General features: G+C 42.9%; 1 protein-coding gene across 1 annotated transcript in view; it reads right to left on the reverse strand.

Moving 5' to 3' along the window:
- Window positions 1–18813, reverse strand: part of tmem106c (transmembrane protein 106C) — a 40082-nt gene extending 21269 nt beyond the window's left edge. The window contains exons 1-2 of the mRNA XM_067976759.1: window positions 18509–18813; window positions 145–208 (exon numbers count right to left, since the gene is read on the reverse strand). Of these exons, the coding sequence (XP_067832860.1) occupies window positions 145–208; window positions 18509–18707 (263 nt within the window). The 5' untranslated portion in view covers window positions 18708–18813. The remainder of the gene's footprint in view (window positions 1–144; window positions 209–18508) is intronic.
- Window positions 18814–22764: the final 3951 nt, after the last annotated feature.

The following is a 22764-nucleotide window of genomic DNA, read 5'->3' on the forward strand; positions in this document are numbered from 1 at the left end:
AAGGGGAACATTACTGCTTCAACCAATATTAAGAGGCACCTAGCGATATTTTGCATTAGAGATGTGACCAATTCAAGCCTCAATGTCCAAATCAAAGTACTTTCAATAATAAACTTACATAATTAAAGCCCTCCCAAGACTTACGTTCTTTGTGGCTGCAGCCTTTGGTCACTGTATGGGATCAGGGCCACCAATTCATTTATCTGCCCTGCAAAACACAAGCAAAAAAGATAAAAGCTTATTAAGTCCAATTTATAACATTAGCAATATTAGACGAGGGTGAAGCAAGAAATTGTCAGCTGAATTACCCCACATCCGTCAACAGTAATTTTTCTGGATGTGCAATATTCCAAGTATAATTGGGCTATAATCAATATTACTCAAATTTAGTTCTGTAAGTTTAGTATGCTGAGGAGGCCAAGGGAGGAAACTGCAGGAACTCTGGTACAAATCTTAGGGGAGGTCTTGTCAATCTAACTTGCTGGTTTTCTTTGAGGGTGTGACAGGGTAAGGCAGTGGGTGTGGTGTACTTAGAGTTCAATAAGACCTTTGATACAGTTCCCCTGGAAAGGCTGGTACTGAAAGAACTTGCATTTATCTAGCACCCTTCAGCCTAGATTATGTGCTCAAGTGCCTGGAGTGGCCATTGAGCCAGTACAACAATTCACAGCTTCATACATACTTGCTGTGAAGTCCCAGATTATGTAAAATACAGTGCAGGCTGTCATAGTTTGCAACTTTCTTCCTCACCTGCATTTGGATTTTAATCAGATGCATATTTAGTCCTGTGCTTCACTGGTAGGGAGGTCAGTGAGAAACAGTTGGACTGTAAAATCTAATACAGCTTACAGGACTAGTATATAAAAATTATAATTTTGCCCTCATTACCAGAGGCAATGCTTTCATCCCATCTGAATCTAGATTCCACAGAAGGCTCATTACCTCAGTTTAATTTCCCCTTTAAAATTAGGGGATGGATCTATTCACATACCACAAATTTTTTGCTGGGTATAGTACATTTATGGTCTAGGATAAGAACCATTCTGATCAAACAAGCAGCAAGCCACAGCACACATTTTGTTGCATGACAGCAAGGACTAGGCAATTTAAAAATATACATTTCAGAACCAGGGTTAGGAAATGTAATAAAGGACTCCAGCTTTATTCAATCAGTGCCTATAGCAGCAATCCAACCAATAAACTAACATTTAGGGAGGACTTGAAAGATTTTAATTATGAATTTCTACAGAAGATTTAGAAAGTCAGCTGCTTCAAGAGAGCAACGTTCCAATCCAATGGTAAGATCCCATTAAAGGGAAGTCCCTTCCTGCCCCCAGCCAAAATTTCAGTGTTTTTTTTTTAAAAATAGAATCCTTTATTTAACAAGCTGAAAGCATATATCTGAATTCTTTAGGGGAGGGGGGGGGGGTGGGGGAAGAGAAGGAGTGTTCTAATTACCAATAAAGTGTGCTTTCCAGAGCAATATTTATTCATATCACTACTCCCTGCAATGCAGTGAACCAATGCAAGCAAATATTTGAATGTGTTGTCTATTGTTCATTATATATTTACTGGAAATTGTGTACAAGATTTAGTACAAGAATAGATGCCCCCATGCTTTCATTATCTGTAGAGACTATTCAGAAAAAAATCATTTCCATCAGGATTGAGTGATTAAAGAGCACTTTACAATAATTCTCCCCCCACCCCTTTAATTAGCTCTAGCATGGGGCAAATACAGCCAATCAGAATATCTGGCTATTTGGACCCATACATTTTCCTAGAATCAGTTCATTTGCTTTCCCAAACATCCTTCATATCAAAACACAATTGCCATCATAACTAAATTGTTTCTAGCCATTGAAAACAGATGGAAGGGGTAGCAAGAAGCTACAATTTACTTGGTGAGTATCTCAGCCATCAATGGGGTTGGTGTGGGGAAAGAAAGACCATTTTCTTTTTAAAAAAGCATTTAAAACAAATGCATGTAAACAAAAAAAGGTCAATGCTCCATCGTCAGAAGTGGGGCACAAAAATCTCACGAGACAGATGAGTCATAAGCAAAGTTTTGCTCTGGCCTTGCACACCAAAAGCAAGGCTTCCAGTTCTAAAAATAGCTTAATTCATGTGGTGTGATTTGTTGGTCTTTATTGCATTCACCTCCCTGACAAGCAAGGACTTCAAATAGGTACTTACCACCAATGGGGATAATGAAATAGTGGAGTAGCTTTGACAAAAAACAATGTTTTTTTTAAGCTTGTTCTTCAATCTTAGACTTCATTCTGGGTTGCCAAATCTATAAATTCCTTTCGGTGAGATCATTGCAGAGAACTTTAAAATTTGCTGATTGCAGCATTCACTTCGTGGGTAAACAGCAGAACACCACAAGATTATCGTGTTGTCAAGCAACAAGAACCACACCTTTTTAAAAAAGTTTAGGTTATCAGTGAGGGGGGGGGGGGGGGGGGGGGAGGAAAGAGAAGAGGGAAAGAAGGAGAAATAAGAAGATTTCACAGACTAAATGGAGGAAGCACTGAGGGTAGCAAGAGCACAGAATGTACTCTGGGTGGGGGACTTCAATGTCCATCACCAAGAGTGGCTCGGTAGCACCACTACTGACTGAGCTGGCAGAGTCCTGAAGGACATAGCTGCCAGACTGGGCCTGCGGCAGGTGGTGAGCGAACCAACACGAGGGGAAAACTTACTTGACCTCGTCCTCACCAATCTACCTGTTGCAAATGCATCTGTCCATGACAGTATTGGTAAGAGTGACCACCGCACAGTCCTCGTGGAGATGAAGTCCCGTCTTTGCACTGAGGACACCATCCAACGTGTTGTGTGGCACTATCACCGTGCTAAATGGGATAGATTCAGAACAGATCTAGCAGCTCAAAATTGGGCATCCATGAGGCACTGTGGGCCATCAGCAGCAGAATTGTATTCCAGCACAATCTGTATCCTCATGGCCTGGTATATTCCTCACTCTACCATTACCAACAAGCCAGGGAATCAACCCTGGTTCAATGAGGAGTGCAGAAGAGCATGCCAGGAGCAGCACCAGGTGTACCGAAAAATGAGGTGCCAACCTGGTGAAGCTACAACTCAACTACATGCATGCTAAACAGCAGAAGCAACATGCTATAGACAGAGCTAAGCGATTCCACAACCAATGGATCAGATCAAAGCTCTGCAGTCCTGCCACATCCAGGCGTGAATGGTGGTAGACAATTAAACAACTAACGGGAGGAGGAGGCTCTGTGAACATCCCCATTCTCAATGATGGTGGAGTCCAGCACGTGAGTGCAAAAGAAAAGGCTGAAGCGTTTGCAACCATCTTCAGCCAGAAGTGCCGAGTGGATGATCCATCTCTACCTCCTCCTAATATCCCCACCATCACAGAAGAGAGTCTTCAGCCAATTCGATTCACTCCACGTGATATCAAGAAACGGCTGAGTGCACTGGATACAGCAAAGGCTATGGGCCCCGACAACATCCCGGCTGTAGTGCTAAAGACTTGTGCTCCAGAACTAGCCACGCCTCTAGCCAAGCTGTTCCAGTACAGCGGCAACACTGGCATCTACCCGACAATTTGGAAAATTGCCCAGGTATGTCCTGTCCACAAAAACCAGGACAAATCCAATCCGGCCAATTACCGCCCCATCAGTGTCTACTCAATCATCAGCAAAGTGATGGAAGGTGTCGTCAACAGTGCTATCAAGCAGCACTTACTCACCAATGCTCAGTTTGGGTTCCGCCAGGACCACTCTGCTCCAGACCTCATTACAGCCTTGGTCCAAACATGGACAAGAGAGCTGAATTCCAGAGGGGGAAGAGAGAGAGAGAGAGTGACTGCCCTTGACATCAAGGCAGCATTTGACTGAGTACGGCACCAAGGAGCCCTAGTAAAATTGAAGTCAATGGGAAAACTCTCCAGTGGCTGATGATGTTAGTGGTTGTTGGAGGCCAATCATCTCAGCCCCAGGACATTGCTGCAGGAGTTCCTCAGGGCAGTGTCCTAGACCCAACCATCTTCAGCGACCTTCCCTCCATCATAAAAGGTCGGAAATGGGGATGTTCACCGACGATTGCAGTGTTCGGTTCCATTCGCAACCCCTCAAATAATGAAGCAGTCTGAGCCTGCATGCAGCAAGACCTGGACAACATCCAGGCTTGGGCTGATAAGTGGCAAGGAACATTCACACCAGACAAGTGCCAGGCAATGGCCACCTCCCCTTGACATTCAATGGCATTACCATCTCCAAATCCCCCACCATCAACATCCTGGGGGTCACCATTGATCAGAAACTTAACTGGACCAGCCATATGAATACTGTGGCTACAAGAGCAGGTCAGAGGCTGGGTATTCTGCAGCAAGTGACTCACCTCCTGACTCCCCAAAGCCTTTCCACCACCTACAAGGCACAAGTCAGGAGTGTGATGGAATACTCTCCACTTGCCTGGATGAGTGCAGCTCCAACAACGCTCAAGAAGCTCAACACCATCAAAGATAAAGCAGCCCGCTTGATTGGCACCCCATCCACCACCCTAAACATTCACTCCACCGGCACACAGTGGCTGCAGTGTGTACCATCCACAGGATGCACTGCAGCAACTCGCCAAGGCTTCTTCGACAGCACCTCCCAAACCCACGACCTCTACCACCTAGAAGGACAAGGGCAGCAGGCACATGGGAACACCACCACCTGCACGTTCCCCTCCAAGTCACACACCATCCAGACTTGGAAATGTATCACTGTTCCTAAATCCTGGAACTCCCTTCCTAACAGCACTGTGGGAGAACCTTCACCATACGGACTGCAGTGGTTCAAGGTGGTGGCTCACCACCACCTTCTCAAAGGCAATTAGGGATGGGCAATAAATGCCGACCGTGCCAGCAACACCCACATCCCATGAACGAATTTTTTAAAAAGTGGGAATCAGTGGAAATATTTGATAATGGATACAGAATTGGTTGACTGATAATCCCTGTACTACCATCATTTGGGTTCCATCAGCCTGGAAGTGTTTTATCTGTGGGGGTCTGTTTTGGCACTTCAGTATTGGGGGTAATTTGAGACATGAGCAAGTGTAGCATGCTTGGGAGGGACAGCTGACTTTGGACCTTCTTTGCTTCATGTCTGGGTCTGTTGTAGATTAATTGATAGATTGCAATAACCATGATTAGTCACAACTCATTATTGTAGAATGACATTACCAGGATGGTAGGAGAATTAGATGGACCTTGGTCTTTTTTGTCTAGCAGTTCCTAAACACTAATTGCCTCAACAATCATGGCCTTATGTTGGTCAGCTATTTGTAACTAAAATTCTTTTAACTTTACTTTCTGCAGTGTTATTTTTCATCCCTTTTCTCCTCCCCACCACAAAGAGATTTTACATCTATGTTTTGCCTTGAACTGAAGTAGCAGATTATCTTGGATAGTTTATCCAATTCCAGCTTATATAACTGCTTCATGTGTTTTGTTTGGGGGGGGGGGGGGTGGGGTCATCGCAGCAAATATTCCTGATGAAATCATAAGCAACAGTTCACAAGACTCAACTGGGTTATCATGGCCCAACTTAAAAACACTATTTTTTTTTCCATTACTTAGTTCTGCTTAATATTGAATGCACCAAGGCTGCAACTTCACTTCAGGGGTTTCTGGATGTTATGCACTCACTGGAAAGGGATGAGATCCAAATTCATGTCAGAGTTTGGACAATAATATGTATAACTAGCTGAAATGTAGCTACTCAAAACCAGCTGTGTTATGGAAAGTTGGCAAAGGAATTCAAGTATTGGATTGGGATTCCCTCAACATACTCAAGTGTTGGAGCTACTGCCTGATGAGATTTAAATGCTGCATACTTCCATTAGATGCCAAAACAATTAAAGCAGCACAACACAAATATGCTGTACTGCTGATACTACAATATCTTTAAGACCAGTTTAGCACCAAATTGGCTGGGACTAAGAACAAACAGATCCAGATTATGAGGGTGTTGGCCATTTGGCCCATACACCCAGACATATTCTGAAAGTCCCCTCTGCTGAAGAATCAAGTGGATTCTTAAATACTTCCAGGGTTTATTGCCTCCACTTCTCTATCTGAAGGTCTATTGCATTTATTGATCACCATGTGAAGAACTGCCTAATATCAGTCTTATAATTTGTGTTTTACTAGTTTGAACCCAAGTCATATTAAAGTTGTTAATTTAAAGTTCTTTTACAATGCCACTCGTCATGTGAAAACAAAAAAGCCAGCCATTTGCCATTATTTATATTTGGGCATCAAACCCAGTATTAGCTTGAATGAATTAAGTACAAACTATAACTGACTTAACATTGGAAAGCCTGCATTTTTTTAAAAATTAAAAACACAAAACTTCAACAGTAGCAGTCATGCAACATAATGCAAGAGATCAAATAGGACATTAATGAAAAGCGGATGTACAATTCTGGCCACACATCTGAACAATAGAAGTTCAAAACACAAAGAGGCTATTCAGCCCATCATTTGTGCCAGCTCTTTGCTAGAACAATCCAAACTAATCCCACTACCCTGCTTTTCCCATAGCCTTTTAATATCTGCAAGTGTTTAGCTACTTTTCCCTTAAAGTCTCTGCCTCAACCACTCCCTGTGGCAAAGCATTCCATGTTTTCACAACTCAAGAAATTTCCCCCTAACCTCACAGTAAGGATTTTCAATTTGACCCCTTTTACTACCTCCCTAGTCTCCATACCAAATTCTTCACAATTTAAGATCATATCAGCCTCCTGAGTCAGTCTCTTCACAACTATAGTTTTTACTCCCTGCATCCAAGACTCACTGGGAACCAATTAGGTTTCAGGCAATACATAGCATCTGCCAAGTGAGTGACCAAGTGCAGGTTTTATCATTGTCTTGTCTGAAGGTATTTTACAAGACCCCATACACAATGGCTTAAGTGTTCACAGACCAGAACTGGCAGTCCTAAATTACTACAAACTTTTCCCCTGAATAGCACTTTTAGTATGCATAATTAGTGGGGCCTGCATATAGCTACAAGGCCCAGTCAGAATGGAGATGATGGGGGAATTATCCAGTCAATCATGCCTGGAGACTGCACTGCTGCAAGTGACTGGAATTGATTTTATGCACATAATGTTAACAACTATCCTCCACTCACTGCATTTTGCTAGAGAAATAATCTTGTACTCAGGAGATTGTTTGCTATAGTTCAGAGCCTGTTTTTAAACCCACAAGTCCTGCTCCCAACTCATGGACTGAGTCAATATTCACTCCAAATAATATTAATTAGTGTTGTTCAATACTGAATGCTCTGAGTTTTCAGTGAAGAGTTACAGAAATGCAATTCTATTTATATAGCTGTTTTTTGTTGAAGTGCCAAGGCACATCACAAATAGGATGCTGTGATGTCCCATTAATATTTTTGAAGTGTAGTCACTTGTAATATAGTGAAACAGAGCAGCCAATTTGCACACAGCAAGGTGCCATGAAAAGCAATGGAATAAAATAACCAACAAAACTATTTTTGATGGTGTTGTTCAGAGGCAAGGGGGCTACCACTCAGTCAAGGCACCAGATGACAAAGGAACTGAGCATTCAGGAAGATATTGCAGAGATAGGGTGAGGCAAACAATTTATTGACAAGGATCTTCAATTTAATGCACTGGGAAGGGGAGCTAGTGCAGGTTAATGAGGACTGGGGCAATAGGCCAGCAGGACTTAGTGCAAGAGAGGATACATACAGCTGCGTTTTGGACACATTGGGAGTTTATGACAGGTGGAAAAAGGTCAGCAAGGAGAGGGTTAGGAGTATTCAAGTCAGCAGATGACAAAAGTCACAAGGATTTTGTAGGGGCAGAGGTGGTGAGGGGTTGGATGTGGAGTTTAAAGCTCAGCTCAGGGCTGAACAGGATACAAAGGTTGCAAAACAGTCTGGTTCAGGCCAAGGATGTTGGCAAAGGAGTGGAGTTTTGTGTCAGGCTGGACAATGGCTTTACACTTTCTTGATGTTGAGCTGGAAGAAGTGGTGCCTCATCTAGGAGCTGATGTTGGACAAGCAGTTGACTGTGTTGGGAAGTTCAAAAAAAGGTACAGCTGGGTACTATTTGCCTACAGCCAAAAATCTGAACCCCATGCCTGTGGATGAGGTTATTGAGATAGAAGTATTCAAATAGGAAGAGGCACTAGGATAGATCATGGAGACACCCTACAGGCAATGGCAAGGGGTTGGGGGTGGTGAGGCCATCTAAATAGCATCCTTGGCCACTCTTCTCTACCACATTAGTTACTCAAAAAAAAAATTGAACTAGGTTTGTTACACATGACTTACCCTTTACAAATCTACACTGGCTCTCTGATCAGTTCATGTTTGTCCAAGTGCTCAAAACTCTGTCCTTAACAACAGATTCTAAATGACTTTCCCACAACAGACATTTGACTAATAGGCCTATAATATCCTCCTATGCTTAAATTAAGCACATCAATTTTCCACTTCAAGGGGACAATGCCTGAATAGAGTGTTTTGGAAGGTCATGATTAAAGCATCACAATTACCTCACCTACTTCTTTTAATATCCTGGGGTGGAAACAATCAGGCCCTGGAGATTTGTCCATCTTTAGTCTCATTATTTTCTCCATTACCATTTTTTTAAAATCTAAGCTCCTCCCCTTGATTTATTTTTATCCTTTTCCTCATATCTGGTACTTTATCCTCCTCTTCTACTACTGTGAAGACCGATACAAAGCAAGTATTTAGCAAATCTACTATTCCTTATTTTCAATTACAATATCACCTGCCTTTGTCTTTAAGGGGCCCACATTACTCTTCACTATCCTAATATACTTGTAAAAACTTATAGTGTTATACTTGATATCCCTCAAGTTTCTTCTCATTCTCTTTTTTAACTACTCTTTGTATCCTTTTGCTGTTCTTTATATCTCTCCTGGTTTGCAGAATCTCTACTGTTCTTTGCATTTGTGCAAGTCCTTTCTTTTAGTTTTCTATTATCTCACTTCGTGAAATTAAACAACCTTGGTCGACAAGTAGAGCTCTTGCCCTTTAGGGGCATGTACAGGTCTTGTACTAAATACCTCTGAACACCTCCCTGTGTTCATCTGTAGTTTTACCAGTTAACTATTCTGCCCAGTTTACTGTGGTCAATTTCTGTCTCATCCCTTCAAAGTCCGCTTTACCTAAATTTAAAACTTTGGTTTGAGACTCACCTGTCTCCCTCTCAAACCTAATATCGAATTCCATCATGTTATGGTCACTGTTAGCTAGGTGTCCACTTACCGTTAGATTGTGGACCAACTCTGGCTCATCACAACACTAAATCTAGTATGGCCTGTCTTTTGTTCAAGAACATATTGTTCCAGAAAAAGTCTGAATACAGAAGAAATTTACTGCCTTTGGGACGAGCTGTTCTGCTTCTCCCAGTCTGAAAATTAAAGCCTTCCATTATAACCGCTCTGTTTTTGTAACAAGCTTCTTTGATCCGTGTTTACACAGCCCACTGCTATCAGGAGGTCTGTAAACAACTCCCAAAGTCTTGCATCCTTTTCTATTCCTCAATTCTACCTAAAAGGCAGAGGGAGTTTTGGGGAGAGATGGGTATGGCGTTTGAAAGCTGTAACGTTTGAGGACTATATATAGAGTGGAAAGGGAGGCAGTGGAGGATGGTTGGGTCAAGGGTGGCTTTTTTTTGTTGAAGAGGGTGATTATAGCAGTTTTGATGGGAAGATGTGACTCGTACCAAGGAAAGGCAACCATTAATAATAATCAGTTTGCATAGGGGTGGAACAAAAACGAGAGCAAGAGGCACATCTCATGCATGCAATGAGATTAGGTGGGGGCAGTGGAGGGGAAAGAAAGTAGAGCAAGGAACTGCAAACTTAGAGATCCTGGGTTAGAGTGGATGGGAGAGGGCAGGGAAAAACAGCACAGGGAACTGCATGGATGGTCTTTTTTCTTGGCGATGACGAAATCCATGAACTAGCTCTTCAAAATTTGGTATTTGGAGGTGAGGAGGCAGAGGGAAGAAGGATTTCAGGAGTCAGCTGCAGTCAGTCATGGGAACAGATGAGGAGCTAGGGAAAATAGTTGCCCTACAGGATGAACCTGGAACACTACATGGTTTTGACCAAGGAATGCAAACCACAGCAGAGCTCAGCACAGTCAAGCCAGATCTGGTGTTTAATGACTCAACCAGTTATGCACCAGTGTATATACGTATAGCTTAGGGTTGCTTACCACAAATATAAAAATCAAAAGTAAAATGGTTTCCCCCAAAGCCATTTATTTGCTAGTTTGGGGAACATGTGGTTTGTGCACTCATACCACTAAATTCTGCTCTGCAGTGTCTCACTTCACCTTTCATTTATATAGCAAAGCACCTGATGGTTTCTCTCCATGTCCCAAGGCACTTCGCATCCAATGAATGGATTACTTGCTGAAGTATACTGCATAAAATCAACTTGCACACCATGTCCCACAAACAGCATGGTTGCAAAGAGTCTGGTTCAGCCTCAGACAGAGTGGCCAGGGAGAGGGATGGAGTTTGTGTGGCAACAGAAGACAATGGCTTTGGTTTTAATTGTAGGTCAATTTCAAAGATGCCTCCCTCAGTCTGAGCAATAGTGATCTCCCCCTCTTCTGATTTCACTGTCCTCAGTTAACCTCTCCCAACCATATTCACATCCACTCCTTTGACCTTGCTATCTCAGGTGGCCTCGATCACAGAAAAGGCCATCTTTGATCAATTCCCCAGCTTCTATTACTCAGTAGCAGCCATCTCCTTAAACACCTCTCCCCTCCAACCAAGCAAGGAGCTCAGGGACTTATGTCTCCTCCCCCACAAGATTGAGACAATCCATTCAGTTGCCTCATCCCTCCCTACCAAGCCAAGCTTCCCCCAGGTCCCTGCCCTAAACTTGCTCATTTCTCTACAATCTCCACTCATTGTCTCAAAGCTTATCCTGCCCTTGATATCTAACTTCTGTTCCCATAACTCTTTCCCTCAAAAAGCCACCCATAACCCCTCTTTAAAAAAAAATTTTTTTGGTCATTGAATGAGAGTAAACTAGCAATAACAGATTGTAAGAGCTTCTACAAGTATGTAGAAAAGAAAAGGAAGAGCAGTGAAAGTAAATGTGGGCCCCTTTGAGGCAGAGGTTATAATGGGGAATAAAGAAATGGCAGAGACATTAAACTAATATCTTGTATATGTCTTCAGTGGAAGACAAAACATACCTGAACGAGGGAGGAACCAAGGATCTAATCAGTGAGGAATTTTAAGTAATTAATAAAGAAAAAAGTACTGATGAAATTAAATAGGACTAAAAGCCAACAAATTCCATGGACCTGATGGCCTACATCCTAGGGTTTTTAAAAAAAAAAGTGGCTGCAGAGATAGTGGATGCATTGAATTTGATCTTCCAGAATTGCCTAGATTCTAGAACAGTCCCCATAGATTGGAAGGTAGCAAATGTAACCCTGCTATTCAAGAAAGGAGGAATAGAGAAAACAGGGAACTAGAGGCCAGTTAGCCAGACAGACATCAATAGTAGGGAAAATGCTAGAAGCTATTAAAGAACATGCTAACAGGGCACTTAGAAAATCATATGTATTAGGCAGAGTCAACACAGTTTAATGAAAGGGAAATAGTGTTTGACAAATCTATTGGAGTTTTTTTTTGAGGATGTAACTAGCAGGATGGATAAAGGGGAAAACCAGTGGATGTAGTATATTTGGATTTTCAAAAGGCATTTGATAAGGTGCCACACAAGATTAGGGCTCATGGGATTGGGGGCAATATTAGCATGGATTGAGAATTGGTTAACAGACAGAAAACAAGAGTAGGAATAAACAGGTCATTTTCAGGTTGTAACTAGTGGGGTGCCACAAAGATCAGTGCTTGGGTCTCAGCTGTCTACAATATATATCAATGACTTAGATGAAGGGACCAAGTGTAACATATCAAAGTTTGCTGATGAAACAAAGCTAGGTGGGAAAGTAAGCTGCAAGAAGGACAGAGTCTGCAAAGGGATATAGACAGGTTAAGTAAGTGGGGAAGGTGACAGATGGAGTATAATGTGGGGAAATGTGAAATTACTCACTTTGGTAGAAAGAATAAAAAAGCAGTCTCTTAAAAAAAATTCTAAGTAGTGTTAGTATTCAGAGGGATTTGGGTGTCCTTTTACATGAATCACAGAGTTAACATGCAGGTACAGCAAGCAATTAGGAAAGCAAATACACATTAGCTTTTATTGCAAGGGGGTTAGAGTACAAGAGTAAGATGTTGTGCTGCAGTTATATAGGGCTCTGGTGAGACCACACGGAGTATGGTGTACAGTTTTGGTCTGCTTACCTAAGGAAGGATATACTTGCCTTAGAGGGTGCAATGAAGGTTCACTAGATTAATTCCTGGGATGACAGGGTTGTCCTATGGAGGAGAGACTGAGTAAAATACTAGAGTTTAGGAGAAGGAAAGATGATCTCATTGAAACATAAAATTCTTAGAGGGCTCGACAGGGTAGATGCTGAAATGTTGTTTCCCCTGGCTGGAGAGTCTAGAACTAGGGGTCATAGTCTCAAGATAAGGGGTCGGCCATTTAAGACAGATGGAGGAATTTCTTCACTCAGAATCTTTGGAATTCTCTCCCCAGAGGGCTGTGGATGCTCAGTGGTTGAGTATAGTCAAGGCTGAGATATAGATTTTTGGACTCTAAGGTAATCAAGGGATATGGGGATAAGGCAAGAAAGTGGATTTGAGGTAGAAGATCAGCCATGATCTTATTGAATGGCAGCGCAGGCTCAAGGGGCCGTATGGCCTACTCTTATTTATGTCCTTGCAAACTACCACCCCATCGCCAATCTCCTTTCCCATTAAGTCCTTGAACATATCTCCTAAATCCATACCCATCTTTCCCACAACTGCATGTTTGAACCCCGCCAATCAGGTTTTCACCCCTGCCACAGCATTGACAGACTATCATATGTGACTGTGATCATGGTGCACTATCCCTCCCCACCTGTCTGCAGCCTTTGACATGGTCGACCACATCATCTTCCTCCAATGCCCTTCTTCCATTGTCTACCTCCATGGCACTGCCCTCACTTGGCTCCACTCTTATCTATCCAAATTGCAGCTAGAGTATCTCCAGCAATAGCTTCCCTTATCATTACCTCTGGAGTCCCCCCAAGGATCGATCCTCTCCTTTGACTCATGTACAGTCTACCGTTTGGCAGAATCATCCAAAGATGAGGTCAGATTCAACATAATTGCTGATGACACCCAGCTCTACTTCACCACCTCTCGACCCTACTACTGCCTCAGTGTAGTCAGCGTACTTGTCAAGACACCCAGTCCTCGATGAGCTACAATTTCCTCCAGTTAAACATTGGGAAGGCTCAAGTCATTGTCTCCAGCCCCACCACAATGGATCTCACTCCTATTTGACCCCTACTACCCGAGTCATTGAATGATACAACACAGAAGGCAGCCATTTGGCCCATTGTGCTTGTACTGGCTCCTTGAAAGTTATCCAATTGGTCCCACTCCCCTGCTCCTCCAAGTGTTTCCTTTTCCAAGTATTTATCCAATTCCCTTTTGAAAAAGTTACTACTGAATCTGCTTCCACCACCCTGTCAAGCAGTGCGTTCCAGATCATAACTCGCTGTGCAAACATTTTTTTCCCCTCATGCTACCTCTGGTTCTTTTGCCAGTTACCTTAAATCTGTGTCCCCCAGTTACAGAGCCTTCTATACACGTCAACCGCACTACCCTCATCAACCCTCTCCATTACTTAATCAAAAGAACTCAAGTTAGTCAAACACAACGTGCCTTTTTAAAAAAGGCATGCTGGCTTTCATTTATTTTTCCAACTATCACCCCTGTGCTCACTTACCTACATTGGCTCCTGGTACCCCCAATTTAAAATTCTCAGTGTTCAAATCCCTTCATGACCTCACCCCTCCCTATCTTGAACCTCCTCCAGCCCCAAGATTAATGCATTCCTCCAATTCTGGCCGCTGTGCACACCTCTGACCAAGCTTTTAGTCACCCTCCTTAATACCGTTCTTTGGCTTGGCACCCATTTTTGTTTGATGACACCTCAAGAGCCTTGGGACATTTTCTACATCAAAAATGCGCTATATAAACACAAGTTGTAGTCGAATTTTGACTTGCATTCCTGAAAACTATTTTGTGGATTTAAACCTTTGTAATCTTATATCAAGTTACCCAAAATGCAAGTTGAATAATCAAAAATCCCAAAATGCGATAAATCCAGAGACAACAGAGCATGAATAAGGGCTGACATAGACTGAGGTGGGCAATAGTGCACAGGTGAAAATAGAAAGTCTTGGTGATGGAGCAGATGTGGAATTTGAAACTCAGCACCAAGAGACAAAAAAATAGCTGCAGTGCAACAGAGGATTAGGGTTAGGAATGGGTGGAGAACTTTTGGGGGGGGGGGGGGGGGGAAGGAGGAGAAGACAAGATGTAACAGCAGAGGCAGCTGTACAGATGTGTCAATCTTGGAGACAAAAAAAATTCATAAACTCTGCACTTAGTATTGAATGAGGGGGCAGAGGAAAAAAAGGTGGTGGTTAGCTGTGGAGAAAAAAAAAGCCTAGGATGGGCTTTGCCCTGCAGGATGATCCTAGAACAAGCAGTTTTGGCTGGAGAGAGCAAGACATAGTATTACTCAACCAAAGCCAGGCCAGCCAGGGTGTGCAACATATACACAAGTTTCTACAGCCCTTGAACTTGAGGGAGGGTATAAAGGGAAGCAATGGCAAGCATGATTTGACTGGGACTGAACAGGACTCTGAAATTTAACACACACATCACATCTTCTGCACATCCGTTGTGCTGTGGTTCAGAAGAAACTCCCCGTAAAAGCAGATGTGTTGCTTAACAACTGAACAGTTCAACCAGGAACAAGATATTTGTTTATAGACTAAAATGATCACGCTGACACAATGTTTGTTTCTTGTGTTGGGCGAGAGGGGAAGATCTGAAGAATTGAACCACTCACATATAAATGTGCTCATCAGCATCACAAAACATGGTATAGATGTTACAGTAAAATTCCAATCATTTCTAAACAACCCAGCACAGAAAAAAAAATTATGCCAAACTTTTTTTTTAGGTTGAGGGAAGGAAGAGAAGATTCCACAACAGCATAGATTATTCAGGCCATCACATGCACAACCAGTTCATGCTTTATTTACTTCAAAAAGACATCCTTAGAGAGATCACATCACAATTTACCATTTCTGTAACAAAAAAAACATGAAAATGAAGGAGCACCCAAGATAAAAAAACCTGAATCAGAGGGGGAAATAGTGCAATACTGAAGCTTTTTAAAATCTAGAAAGGACAATTTCATTTAATGGAATCGTTCTGCAGAAAAACACACCCTTTTAGCAATGGTAAGGTCACATTCACTAGTATATTTTTGAAAGTCACATTTTTTTTAAAAACTTCCACCAGTCAGCAGAATGGTGTATAGAAACAGACTATTAAGCCTTAATCATTATTCCGAGGTAGTAATTCAAATTGCTAAACAAACACCCATGACTCCATTACAAGATCAGTGTTTTTTTCAGGCTGCTTTAAATGTTCAAAGTTTATTCAGACACCTAATACACTGGACAGCTGCCTAACTTAGCAAGAATTTTAGAGATACTGACCAGTGATTCCCACCACAAATTAATTTTAATTAGTTAGTAAATGTGCCAACATGCATTAACAGAAAATTCTTTCCTTGTCATTTAAAAATAATGCAAGTTGCAACAGCTAAGCAGCTTCTACAATTAATGTTGTTTAGGGGAAAAACACATTTTAACAGTCACTGTAGTTCAGCAACATTCAAACAAGCAACTGGAGTTCAACAATAATCCACTGCCATAATCTCAGGGGCGAACTACAACAAAACCCCATGCATACTCAGAATTGTACAACTTTTGGAGCAATGATTCACCAGACCAGGATTAGAGTAGCATACTTCTAACATTTAAACCAGATACACAAGAGCTGCCCCAGCAAAAATCCCATTTCAATTCAAAATTCCATAAAGAACACCAGCACTGTAGCTATGCACAGCACCACCAATAGAAACTTCCAAAGTTCAAATCAGATATCAACTCTCCTGCTTAATCAGGATGTGGAGATGCCGGTGATGGACTGGGGTTGACAATTGTAAACAATTTTACAACACCAAGTTATAGTCCAGCAATTTTATTTTAAATTCACAAGCTTTCGGAGGCTTCCTCCTTCGTCAGGTAAATGTTTGCCTGCTTAATAGTGTTGAAGTACACATTACAAGAAACCTAACTTCTGGGTTCCTCCCTACAAATCTTTCCATGCCTCCAAGGTCAAATTCATGAGACATGCACCCAGTTTAGCTTCCTCCACCTAAACCTTGCTGTTCTGATTAAATAAATAGATAACCACTTCCAAAGAGTGCAGTCCTGTGTTATGCTATTAATCTCTATCCTATTTGCACCACAGGGCATAGGCCACAGAACAAATAGAGTAGTGAAACTGCACTTGCAGTTGCTTTAAATTTCTGGCTACAGGCCATCCCACATGGCTGGGGAAGGTCAATAAAGGGCAGCAAGTGGAAAGCCACATTGCTAGCCTGTAAAGGCAGGCCTAGCACACAGGGAGGGGGAGACAGGAAACTCACCACTGCTAGCAGCAGCATGGAGACTGCATAAAAGCAAAGAGGTCTGCTAGAGGCAGTAGTCCTGGTTATATGCATAGCAACATGGTCATGTCAGGAAAGGCTACAATTACAATGAACTACCAGCATTTACTCTGGAAACCACTTCTTTCTGGAGATAGATATTTAAAAGAAAAGTATAAATCATAGAACTGAAATTAAATAAAACAAAGATGCACATCAGGGACTTGAACACCTTCTGCTTGTTTAGATAATTGCCTTGTCATGACAATTCCAGCTGTAATTCTTTCCTCTTTCTAAACCCCCTTTAAAAAAAACCTCAAACACCCTGAATACCACACACACACACACCCCTCCCATGCCAAAGGTCTTCAACACTATCATTTCCCAGCACTCCTACAACTCCAGTTGAATCCCTTCAATGTATCCACCACATCCTAGACTCATATTTCCTCACCCACCATCAATAGTGCCATCAGTCACAGATTCCACTCCAAAATTCACTTCCCAAACAACCCCTATAAAAAGGCTCTCCTCTTTGCCCAAACCAGTGGTCACCCCTCAATCTCACTACACCAGTGAAGCACCTGGAGGTATTTAACTTCTCCTGCAAGCCATTCATGTTTTAAATATATTTATGAGGACAATGACCCAGACAGGATCCTACACTCTTTTCTTGTGTAAGGAACTTGCATTTATATAGCACCTTCAACATAGTAAAATATCCAAAAGGCACTTCACAGGAGCAAACAAAATTTGACACCAAGCCACATAAGGGGATATTAGGATAAGGTGACCAAAAGGTAGGTTTTAGAGAGGTAGAGGGGTTTAGAGAGGGAATTCCAGAGCTTAGGCCAGGGCAGCTGAAATGGTGGAGTGATTAAAATCAGGGATATACAAGAGGCTGGCAAAGATCAAAAAGGGCTCTAGGAGGTTAGAGATAGGGAGGAGCTACTGTAATCCTCCCAACCATGATTCTCCCTCCAACCCCAGACCAATACCAACATACATTTAGTCCACACTGCCTGAGGAAGGGGAAAGCCCCCAAAAGCTTGTGGGATTAAAAATAAAATCGTTGGACTATAACTTGGTGTTGTAAAATTGTTTACAATTGTTAACCCCAGTCCATCACCGGCATCTCCACATCAACATACATTTAGATAGGTTCCACCCATCAGATAAGGACACTCAACTTTCCAACACACCCGAGCACCATATCGCACACACACACAAATTCTTACCCATTAGGCCACATCCTCACACTGTCTAATATGTTACTGGACTGCTTAGTGGATCACTGCAGGTTTCAACTTATTTGCTGTTAATGTGCAAAACCAAGTTAAGAGGCCTGCTTAACATTTAAACTGAAACCCCTAGCAGAGACAGGAAAGCTACACATTGACATCCAAGTCTACTTTATAAATTCTTTAGCTCAAGACAAAGACAGACAGACATTTTCCATCGTTAAACAAGGTTAGTAAAAAGACAAACCAAGGACATGCAGTTTCAAACCATCAAAGTCAGACGCAACGGGACTGAGTGTCTTTTAGGTCAACATAAAAAAAACAGCAGGATCAGCGCTAGCCCCATCCAGTGTTATCCCACAGGGTTAACTTGCCCTCCCGCAGTTACAACGGATGCTCCAGCATTAAGAGCCCGGCTGCAGCGCCTTGTTCTGTTGTTTAAGAGCTGGTCGTCAACAGATGTTGGGGGGGGAGCAGAGAGCTGTTACACCCGACGCTGAAGGCGGGAGGAGCTAACGGTTCCTCGCTCGCCGGTTAACGTTCTCCCCTGTCCCTTAATTACCTTTGGGGATGCGGCCGGTACCCTGGCACGTCGGGCAGGTAACACTGTCCTTGCCGGTGAATTCCACATAAGGGAAGCGCGCGATGTCCTCCTGCCGATCATCGCCATCTCCCAGTAAATCCTCACTGGCATCACCGTCGAAAACCCGCTCTTTCCGGCGACGGCCTCGCCCGGCTCGTGCCGATAACTGTAAACCCATTTTGCCGTCTGCGCTGGTCGGGCTTCCCAGGCACGCCCTTTATACACAGGGGGCGCGCGCCTCAACCCCAGCTTTTTGTGAGGCGCGCGCTTGCCGCCTCACAGAGCAGCAGAGGGAAAAAAGCCCTGCGTGCGCGAGTCCGGCTCCAGCCGTAATGACGTATAGGTCGGCGACGTGTACGTCCGTATCCCCGTCGCCTTTCCACCTTCGCCTGTTACGAGCTGAGTGTTGTTCATAGAATCGTATAATGATACACAGAAGGAGGCCATTCGGCCCACCGTGCCGAGTCCCACTCCCCTCCTCTTTCCCCGTAGCCCTGTAATTGTTTTCCCTTGAAGTATTTATCCAATTCCCTTTTGAAAGTTATTATTTGAATCTGTTTCCACCGCCCTTTCAGGCAGCGCATTCCGGATCATCACAACTCGCTGCATAAAAAAAAGTTTTCTCATTGTCGCCTCTGGTTCTTTTGCCGATCACCTTAAATCTGTGTCCTCTGGTTACTGACCCTTCTGCCACTGGAAACAGTTTCTCCTTATTTATCTAAACCGTTCATGATTTTGAACACCTCTATCAAATCTCCTCTTAGCCTTCTCTGCCCTGGAAGTGTTGTAATCAGTGAGGAGGATAGTGATCGACTTCAAAAGGACATAGACAGGCAGGTGGAATGGGCGGACACATGGCAGATAACACTTGGCAGGAAGAACGAGGAGAGGCAATATAAATTAAATGGTACAATTCTAAAAGGGGTGCAGGAACAGAGAGATCGGGGGGTATATATGCACAAATCGTTGAAAGTGGCAGGACAGGTTGAGAAAGCGGTTAAAAAAGCATATGGGATCCTGGGTTTATAAATAGAGGCATGGAGTACAAAAGCAAGGGAGTCATGTTGAACCTTTATAAAACACTGGTTCGGCCACAACTGGAGTATTGTGTCTAATTCTGGACACCACACTTTAGGAAGGATGTGAAGGCCTTAGAGAGGGTGCAGAAGAGATTTACTAGAATGGTTCCAGGGATGAGGGACTTCAGTTATGTGGATAAACTGGAGAAACTGGGGTTGTTCTCTATCGAGCAGAGAAGGTTAAGAGGAGATTTGATAGAAGTGTTCAAAATCATGAATGGTTTAGATAAAGTAAATAAAGAGAAACTGTTCCCGTTGGTGGAAGGTTTGAGAACCTGAGGACGCAGATTTAAGGTGATTGGCAAAAGAACCAAAGGTGACATGGGGAAAAACCTTTTTATGCAGTGAGTTGTTATGATCGGGAATGCGCTGCCTGAAAGGGCGGTGGAAGCAGATTCAATCGTGGCTTTCAAAAAATAATTGGATAAATACTTGAAGGGAAAAAATTTGCTGGGCTACGGGGGAAGAGTGGTGGAATGGGACTAACTGGATTGCTCTTACAAAGAGCCGGCATGGGCTCAATGGGCTGAATGGCCTTCTTTGATGTAATCAGTCTATGATTCTATGACTCTAAGGAGAACATCCCTGGTACCATTCTAGTAAATCTCCTCTGCACCTTCTCTAAGGCCTTGACATCCTTCCTAAAGTGTGGTGTCCAGAATTGAACACAATACTCCAGCTGAGGCCGAACCAGTGTTTTATAAAGGTTCAACATGACTTTCTTGCTTTTGTACACTATGCTTCTATTAATAAAGCCCAGGATCTCATATGCTTTTTTAACAGCCTTCTCAACTTGTCCTGCCACCTTCAAAGATTTGTGTATGTGCACCCCCAGATCTCTCTGTTCCTGCACCCCCTTTAAAATTTTACCGTTAAGTTTATATTGCCTCTCCTCATTCTTCCTACCAAAATGTATCACTTCACACTTCTCTGCATTAAATTCCATCTGCCATCTGTCTGCCCATTTCACTAGTCTGTCTCTGTCCTCCTGAAGTCTGTTACCATCCTCCTCATTGTTTACTACATTTCCAAGTTTTGTGTCATCTGCAAACTTTGAAATTATACCCTCTATACCCAAGTCCAGGTCATTAATATATATCAAAAAGAGCAGTGGTCTTAATACCGACCCCTGGGGAACACCACTGTATACTTCCCTCCAGTCTGAAAAACAACCGTTCACCACTACTCCCTGCTTTCTGTCCCTCAGCCAATTTTGTATCCATGCCATCACTGCCTCTTTGATCCCATGAGCTTTAATTTTGCTAACAAGTCTATTATGTGGTACTTTATCAAACGCCCTTTGAAAGTCCATAAATACATCAACCGCACTACCCTCATCAACCCTCTCCGTTACTTCATCAAAGAATTCAAGTTAATCAAACATGATTTGCCTTCAACAAATCCATGCTGGCTTTCATTTATTAACCCATATTTTTCCAAGTGCCAATTAATTTTGTCCCGGATTAATGTCTCTAAAAGTTTCCCCATGACCAACGTTAGGCTGACTGGCCTGTAATTGTCGAGTTTATCCCTCTCTCCTTTTTTGAACAGGGGTTTAATATTTGCAATCCTCCAGTCCTCTGGCACCACTCCCCATATCGAAGGAGGATTGGAAGATTGTGGTCAAGTCTCCGCAATTTCCACCCTAACTTCCCTTAGCAACCTAGGATGCATCCCACCCAGACCAGGTGACTTTTCTACTTTGAGTATATCTACAAGGCACAAGTCAGCAGTGTGATGGAATACTCTCCACCCACCACCTCCCCATCCACCACCCTAAACATTCACTCTCTTCACCACCGCCGCACAGTGGCTGCAGTGTGTACCATCCATAGGATGCACTGCAGCAACTCGCCAAGGCTTCTTCGACAGCACCTCCCAAACCCGTGACCTCTACCACCTAGAAGGACAAGAGCAGCAGGCACATGGGAACAACATCACCTGCACGTTCCCCTCCAAGTCACACACCATCCCGACTTGGAAATATATCGCCGTTCCTTCATCGTCGCTGGGTCAAAATCCTGGAACTCCCTTCCTAACAGCACTGTGGGAGAACCTTCACCACACGGACTGCAGTGGTTCAAGAAGGCGGCTCACCACCACCTTCTCAAGGGCAATTAGGGACGGGCAATAAATGCCGGCCTCACCAGCGACGCCCACATCCCATGAACGAATTTTTTAAAAACTGCTGACCTTTTTAGTACCTTCTCTTTATCTATTTTTATTCTATTCAATATCACTACTACCTCCTCCTTTACTGCTACAATGGCAGCATCCTCTTCTTTAGTGAAGACAGATGTGAAATATTCATTTAGTACCTCAGCCATGCCCTCTGCCTTCACAAGATTTCCTTTTTGGTCCCTAATCAGCCCCACCCTTCCTCTGACTACCCTTGCACTATTTATGTTTATAAAAGACTTATGGATTCCCTTTTATGTTACCTGCTACTCTATTCTCATACTCTCTCTTTGCCCCTCTTATTTCCTTTTCCAGTTCTCCCCTGTACTTTATGTATTCAGCTTGGTTCTGTACTGAATTATAAATCCAACATTCATCATAAGCCTCTTTTTTCTGTTTCATTTTAATCTCTCTACATTAGTCATCCAGGGAGCTCTAACTTTGGATGCCCTTCCTTTCCTCCTCTTGGGAATGTGTCTAGTCTGTACCCAAACTATCTCATCTTTGAAGGCCTCCCATTGCTCATTTACTATTTTACCTGCCAATCTTTGATTCCAATTCACCAGGGCCAGATCCTCTTTTAACTCACTGAAATTAACCCTCCTCCAGTTGAGTATTTTCACATTTGATTGTCCCTTGTCCTTTTCCATAAGTATTCTAAACCTAATGATATTATGATCACTGTTTCCCAAATGCTCCCCCACTGAACCATACTCTATTTGCCCCACTTCATTCCCCAGAACCAGATACAGCACTGCTTCCTTCCTCTTTGGGCTGGAAACACACTGATCATGAAAGTAGAACACTAGTTCTCTTGTACACATTTCAGGAATTCCTCCCCCTCTTTGCCCTTTACACTGTTATTTTCCCAGTCTATATTGGAATAATTGAAGTCCCCCATAATCACTACTCTATAGTTCTTGCATCTTTCTGTAATTTGCCTGCAAATTTGCTCCTCTATCTCCTTCCCACTATTTG

This window comes from Heptranchias perlo, chromosome X (assembly GCF_035084215.1).
Source record: "Heptranchias perlo isolate sHepPer1 chromosome X, sHepPer1.hap1, whole genome shotgun sequence".
NCBI classification, from domain to species: domain Eukaryota; kingdom Metazoa; phylum Chordata; class Chondrichthyes; order Hexanchiformes; family Hexanchidae; genus Heptranchias; species Heptranchias perlo.